Source organism: Octodon degus, unplaced genomic scaffold, assembly GCF_000260255.1.
Source record: "Octodon degus isolate 3935 unplaced genomic scaffold, OctDeg1.0 scaffold00178, whole genome shotgun sequence".
Lineage (NCBI taxonomy): Eukaryota > Metazoa > Chordata > Mammalia > Rodentia > Octodontidae > Octodon > Octodon degus.
Window position 1 is genome coordinate 3,668,863 of NW_004524754.1, and position 7,725 is coordinate 3,676,587.

The 7,725-nt window shown below is 40.7% G+C and overlaps 1 protein-coding gene across 1 annotated transcript in view; it reads right to left on the bottom strand.

Annotated features, from left to right (window-relative positions):
- Window positions 1–357: 357 nt before the first annotated feature.
- Window positions 358–7,725, bottom strand: part of LOC105743859 (tripartite motif-containing protein 5-like) — a 28,602-nt gene continuing 21,234 nt past the window's right edge. Inside the window, exon 3 of the mRNA XM_012517430.1 lies at window positions 358–818. Within this exon, the coding sequence (XP_012372884.1) occupies window positions 358–818 (461 nt within the window). The remainder of the gene's footprint in view (window positions 819–7,725) is intronic.

The following is a 7,725-nucleotide window of genomic DNA, read 5'->3' on the forward strand; positions in this document are numbered from 1 at the left end:
TCTCCAACAGGATCTGGAGGAACAGTCAAAGGAAAGGTCCAAAGTCCAAGGATCAAAGCTGTCAGACACCACAAACACAATGTACTTGAATTTTTCCTGTAGGCCTGAGACCCATAAGCCACATTTAGATTGACAACAAAGAACACTGAAGGTAAAGGGGATTTGGAAGTATTCTCCATCACTTAATCCCAGTAGTTCACTTCCTGTGAATACTGCAATGGATTGTTAGGTCTAAAGACCTGGTAGTTTCCTTTCCTTTGGGAAGTCAGCCATGGATTTACAGAAAAAGTAATCTTTGGAGTGTTGCTCGGAGAAGGGTTCACAAAAGCTTGATGACATTGGAGAAACTGTCTCAGATCAGGAGCTTGGAACACCATCTTGTCTGTTGGGGCAAGTTCTTGGTTTCTGCATGGTCAATAACTTACTCCATTCTATGGTTTCCTTCACACCCTGCAACATGGCCATCGCTGACCCCTGCAGCTGATGCTGCACATCTGAGATGAGCTCCCTCATGGACTGGGCATTCTGGGCCAGCTGCTTTTCAGACTCGGCCGGGACCCTCAGAATATCCTCTTCCTCTTGATTCAGTTTTTGCAAGTGCTCTTTCTCCTCAGAGTCCAGGATGTTTCTCATTTTTGTAAATTCATCCTGGACATTTTGTATCTCCTCCTGTATTTGTTTCTTCCAGGGAGTTCTTTCTTCTTCATTGTGAGCTTCCAACTTCTTAAACTCTTTCTCATCCTGAGTCAGCTTCTCTAGCACTTCATGGAGCGTTCTCCAAGCAAATGCAGCCTTTTCTTCTCCAGTCTGCCCAAGACCTACTTAACCTGGCTTTGAAATTCTGTGGAGAGTTGTGAGTGCAGCCAAGGATGTTAACAGGTCAGCAGCCAGGGTCTGATTTATTCACTGAGGAAGCCTGACTGGAAATGCCAGATGCCTTTTTAGACAGCCAAGTATAAGATCAAATTAGGATTGAACAAAATAGGCTTTCTGTGTGTCAGGAGTGGGGTGACACTTTGCACTGAACCCAGGGCCTTTGTGCTGAACTACATCTCAAGCCTATTTATCTATTTATTTATTTATAGCCTTGCTAAAATATTCAATCTGGGCTCCAACCTGTGTTCCTCCTCCCTCAGCTTCCAAGAGTGCTGGAACTAAGGCATGTGCCACTATACCCAGCTTCTAAAATACAGTCTTGATTTCTTCTTTTACTCTTTATTTTACCATTGGTTCTCTGTGAGAAGATAACTGACCATTTGGACAGGAACAAAGTTTTCTGGTCCTTTAAAACTTGGCTTCAATTTCTGTAGTTTTTCATAGTGATGAAGTGTTTCATATGATATAGAATACTGTATTTACTGTACTCAGGAGAAGATCATTGACTACCATGCAGACACCCACCCCCAAACCTTCCCTGTGGCCACTTCCCCAAAGGCCCACTGTGCTGTCCCTCTATGGCACTGCAGTCTCACTACACCTCATAGGCCATGAAAGTGAAGGGCAGTGACTGCATCAATCCCTGGTGGATAATATACTCACAGCTCAAAAGAAACCTGTTAACAGTCTCCAACCTAGAGGTTTGTTCTGCAGAAGATGGTGGCCAGCTGCTTTCAGGCTTGGAGAACCCAAGACTTAAATTACCAAGAGAACCTACATTTACACTGCAGTGGCCCCATCCTCCCTCATTATCTAGGGACATGTCCCCAGCCTCTTCCTTTCCCTAGTGGTAGTGTTGTTACCACTAGGTCAATAAGGAAGGGATGCTTTTCTGCAAAGAAGAGGTGTAGCTAGTTAGAATGACTGACCAAAGAGGGAGTCTTGGATCTTGGAGTCACACTCTTCCCAGTCAGAGACTCCTGTGTATAATCATGTATATTAAGGAGCCAGAGCTAGGGTGAGAGAGGGGCATTGTGAATTCTTCAAACAAGAGAAGGAATTGTCCTCTGCTTATGGGGGCAGTGAGTTAATCCATTTTATAAGCAACATTCTGGCTTCCAATAGGAGGCACTATGAGTTTTCAGCTTATTTGATAGCAATGAGCTATCTGGCAGATCTCAAGCCAGCAAATGCTGAAAACCTTCCCTTGCTGGCCTTACCCACTACTGCAGTCTTCTAGTGAATGTTCCATCTAGGGTTCTTGGTCTTTATTGTACTTTTATTTCCTGATGCATACTTAAACTAGTAGTTTCTTTTGTCCTTTAACTTACCCATTCATAATATTTAAAAGATCAGAAAACCTGAGTCAGTCTATTTATCAGTGGGAACTTGTCTGGTTGTCTTCTAAACACAAATGGAGTAGAACCACTTAAGTTTGCTGTGTCTTGTTACATGTGTACATGGTACACACATGTATGTGATGCATTTTTTAAAAAAATATAGTGCTTGTGGATGTACTGCCTTAAACTCTAGGCTTTGTCTCTTATACTGCCTAAAGCTTTCGCTTCTCAAGTTCTACCTGTCTTTCTGCGCTTGTAATTTCTAGAGCATTTACGTTACTCCAAGTTTACCAAGTGCAGTTTAATGCCTGGAGGGGAAAGACAGGGAAAAGTCTTCCCATCTCATAGTTTACTGTCATAAAACCACTTAGTGAGTGATGCATTGTCCCTTGTCTATAACCAATGCCGCCCCACATACTTAATAGTCTTCTAGGAGAGGGTGTTTTTCAATTTTGTATCTCCATCTTCTCTAACAGTGCTAACCATGGAATTGTTAAATGAGGGAGGGATGCTTACTTGTGTGCCTGTAGCAAGCATGTATGTTTCATTTGCAAAGGGCAGAAGCACACCTCTGCCCTCTCAGCAAAAAGGAGTTTATTGTAGACTACATGAGCACCAGAGCTGGAAAAACTGTCAAGATTTCAACATTTTTAAGGTAACTGCTCTCTTCCTATCTGCTTCAAAGTAATTCTCATGATAGTTTTTCTCATCTCTGCTTATCAGGTCTTCTTTCTTTTGCCACTTGGTGAGCCATTCCCTCCTTCAACCTAAATTCTAACTGGCTTACCTAATCCTTGTCATCCCTATTTTACAGCTCTCTTTTTGATAAGATATCCAGTCTAGGAGCTTTCTTAGGTCAGATGCATACTCTTGACATAATTATGACCATTCCTGCCCCCAAACCTGTCCAGCCTTGCTATTTTGAAGGGTAGAGTTAGGTAGTGGTCAGAGAGAGTGCACTTGCAAGGAGCTATAAATGAAGTAAGAACATTATAAGTCATAGCAGAGTGTCCTTCAAAAGCATGTGTGTATATGGCAAACAAAATGACTACTGGGGACTGGAGATGTAGCTTGGCACCATTAAAATAAAAGACTGTTAACTACTGAGTGATTATTACATACCAAATTTATTCACAGCGTTTCATATATAGTGTGGTAGGGCTTTGCAAGGACAACAATAAAGGACACTTAATTTATAAGAATATTTTATAATAGTTACCCAAAGAGTCATATACAAAGAGAGTACAGAAAATCTGTAAAATCTGTCCACACACTAAGACCAAAAGAACCCATGTGAGGGCCTGGATCTCACAGCAATGTACTGCACCAGTCTAGCTAAAGACTTAGAGCCAGGCTGGTGAGATGGCTCAGTGGTCTAAAGCACCTATTTAGAACAAGCTAAGCTAAGCAAAACACAGGGACCACGGTTCAATTCCCCCAGCACCACATGCCAGCCAGTGCCGCCCCCTGGTGGGCTGAGCTGGCCACACACACACACACACACACACACACACACACACATAAATAAATAAATAAATTTAAAGACTTAGAGCCCATGACAATGTCGCATGCAAGTCTGTTTCAAGGATCTACACTGGGAAGGACCAAAGATCAGTGGTGGGAGCTAGAAAATCTTGACCAACATGATGAATTATCTATGCTAGCAGGCTGAGAGATCTGCCCTGGAGCCAGGAAGTAATGCTCAAAGAACCAAGGCTCCCCTGAAAGGTACCACAGCCATCCTCGGTGATAATGATCTCCTCCGAGGATGATGACAGCTGAGTTCATCAGGAAAGCCAGCATGACAAACTCCTCCAGGAAAACCAGCAGCTTCCTATAGCTTCCAACAGCTTCACTTCTCCAGTTCTCCCTCTTATGCAACAATCTTCAGTTGGGCCTCCCACACCCAGCACTACTCTGGTTCAGTTCAGCTGGGTGTTACAAGAAAACCATACATAGTAACTCATTTAACTTTTTATGATGGTTAGCAAATAAAAATATAGAATAAATGCCCTTGTAATGTTTAGAACATAACTATCCTATAAAATAACTTACTCAGCTGAAATTCAAGTTTAACTGGGCATATTGTGCTTTACTCAGGATGGTAGACTGACAACTGGTGATCAACTTGTAACAGTGAGCTGAACTGAATCAGCATGGTGCTGGGTGTGGAGGGCCCATGTGAGCATTGTTGCTAACAACATTAACAAAGAGAACTGGAGAGGAAGAAGTAGGGCTGGTGGTTCCCATAGGACCATTGGTTCTCCTAGGGCTATTGGTTCTAGTGGAGCTTGTCATGCCTACATCAGCATGGAGTTAATATACCTGAGAAATTGGCCTATAAGAAACCAAGTAACTGAGGGCTAGCTAAGCAACTCAGCAGATTAAAGCACCTGCAAGCAGGCATAGGGGCCAGGAGTTTGATCCCCGGGCCTGCCATGCTGACCCTTCTCCTAGGGCGTGCTGAGATGGCAGTTGAGACTTGGTGTGGTGGTGTGCGCCTGTAATCCCAGCTCTTGGGAGGCTGTAAACAGGCAGATTACTATAAATCCAATCTAATAGTGAGACCCTGAACACTCTGTAGACCCTTCCCTAAAAAAATACCAAAAAAAAAAAAAACCAACACAAAGTAACTGTAATAATCAGCCATGGAAGGATAAGACATCCTTTAGAGAACCTCCTTAATTATTACTTTTGAGGGGCTGGGGAGATAACTTAGTAGAATAAGCACTTGCCTGGAAAGCTCAAGGGCCTGAGTTCAATCCCCGGTTCTGCAATAAATAAATAAATAAATAAAATATTATTTTTGAAAGGATAAGGATCAATATATACTATGCAAAGTAGTATTTCCTCCTTGAACTTTTGATATTTCCAAAAAGTGTAACAGTGATGGCTTTAGAAGCAGGGACATTCACAAGATAAACTGTGAAGACTCCATTGTCTGCCAGAAGCAAAAAGTCTTAAGAGGATGATGAATGGAGACAGCTCTCTGGAGGTGAAGAAAAGTGAGTCAGGCATTGGGTCTGTTACCTTCAGTTGTGAGTAGTAACTATTCTATAGAGTCAGTGGTTACTTCTTGTTCTTTAGAGCCCTGACTTTCTTGCCTCCATATCAGCCTCTCTAATTGCAAAGTGTCCCCTATGAGTTACTTTCTAGACAATCATGTCTGTTCTGCAAACTGCCGATGCTTAGCCTTGTTGGATAAATTGAACACATCATTCTTTGGAATGCCGAGGTTGTCAAGGTCAGTCCAAGGGGCATTCTTTGATATTGGAAGCATGCCTCACCATTCTGTCTGCACTAGCCCAGATATCTCTTCATATTTATGAATGTGTTACCCCTAGACACCTGGAGTGCAATGATTGAGTCAAGGACCAAGCCATTCTGCAGACAAGAAGCTGTCTTCTACCTACAGTTCTCACTCATGGCAAGATAAAATCCAGCGTTCTGTAAAGGAGTAAAACAAAGTCCAGTTGTCAACTCCATAATTCTCAGTGTTTATAAAATAGTAAGAAATTCCAAGGCATTCAAAGAGGAGAATATCATGCATAATCAGAAATAAAGTAAATCATTAGAAATATTTTAAATGAAAGATATCAGATAAATACTTTAGTACACTATTACAAATCTACCAAAGAGGGGCCGGGGAGATGACTCAGTGGAATAAGCACTTTCCTGGCAAGCATAAGGGCCTCAGTTCAATCCCTGGTTCTGAAAACAAAACAAATCTACCAAAAAGCACAAATAAAATTATGAATGTAATAAAGAGAAAAATATGATACATAAAAAGACTGACGTAGAGCGGAATATATCTGAAATGAAAACTACACTGAGTGATATTAACTGCTGATTGAAAACTTCAGAAGAAAAATATATATAATTACAGTGATATAAAGTATCCACAATGAAAGACATGGAGGAAAAAAAGATTTAACAGAAAAGCCAAATATACATACACAAAAACTATTAAAATAAATAAATTCAGTAAACTTACATGATACCAAAAAGCCCTACAATACAAAAATCACCTGCATTTCTATATACTAAAGGTGCATTTTCAAAAAAAAATTAAGAAATTCTACTTCTCAAAAAATACCTCAGAAATAGACTTAACTAAGGAGACAAAAGACTTATATGCTGGAAAATATAAAACATTAATGAAATATGTAGACAAAAGTAAGTGGAAGAGAAGGCCAGCCAAATAGCTCAGCAGATTAAAGTGTCTGCTTAGACACAAGGGTCAGGAGTTCGATCCCCAGGCTTGATGTGCCAAGCCTCCTCCACCCCCTCCAGGGTATGCTGAGACAGCGATTCAGACTGCACATGGTGGCATGCACCTGTAATCCCAGCACTTGGGAGGCTGTAAACAGGAGGATCACTATGAGTCCGATGTATGCAGTGAGACCCTGTACACCCTGTCCTAAATAAAAAAAAGTAAATGGAAGGGCTCCTATGCCACTGACCTGGATGAATTACTAGTACCAAAATGCCCACACTACCCACACAATTTACTGATTTAATGCACTCTTCATCAAAATCCCTATGGCAATTTTTTTTTTTTTTTACAAAATAGGAAAAAAAGGACCCAAATGTTCATTTAGAGCCACAAAGACTCTCTATGGGTGAAATAGTCTTAAAAAAAAAAAAAAGTAAGACAAAGCTGGAGGCATGGTGTTTGCGGACTTCAAAACATATCATAGATCTTCAACAATTTAAGAATATTGTATTTAGCATAAATACAAACATCCAAATCAATGGAACAAGCTAGAGAACTTGGATATGGCCCCAAGTACATATAGCCAGCTGATCTTTGACAGGATTTCAAGAATACAGAATTGGGAAAGGAAAGTCTATTCAGCAACTTTTGCTGGAAAAACTTGATAGATGTATGCCAAACTCCTACACAGAAATATCAATTAAAGATAGATTATAAACTTCAACATAAGACTGATACTGTAAAACTTTTCTCAGAAAACATAAAACACAAGCTTCGTGTCACTGATCTTGATAATGATTGCTCAGATACTCTATGACAAAAAGCACAAATAAAATAAAACTATTGGAGGCTGGGCAGATAGCTTGGTGTTCTAAGTGCTTACATGGCAAGCGCAAGGACATGAGTTCTATCCCTAGTACTGCATGCTGTGCTGGCTCTGAAACCAGGTGTGGTAGCCCACGCCTGAAATACCAGTGAGGTGTTGTAAGGTTGAGTAACAGGAGGATAACTATGAGTCTGAACTGCATAGCTAGACCTGTATCAGATGAATAAATTTTAAAATATACAAATGAGACTACAAATGATAAAGAAGCTTCTGAACAAGAAAAACAATAATTTACAAAGTGAAAGAGGGAAGTATGGAATGGGAGCAAATATCTGCAAATCACATACTTGGGGTTGATATTCAAATATTTAACCCAATTTAAAATGGACAAAGGTTAGTAACATGTGACATAAAGTTTCCCGGTGACTAATAGCTGACTTTAACCAGACAGGATGTTTATTTCAGGA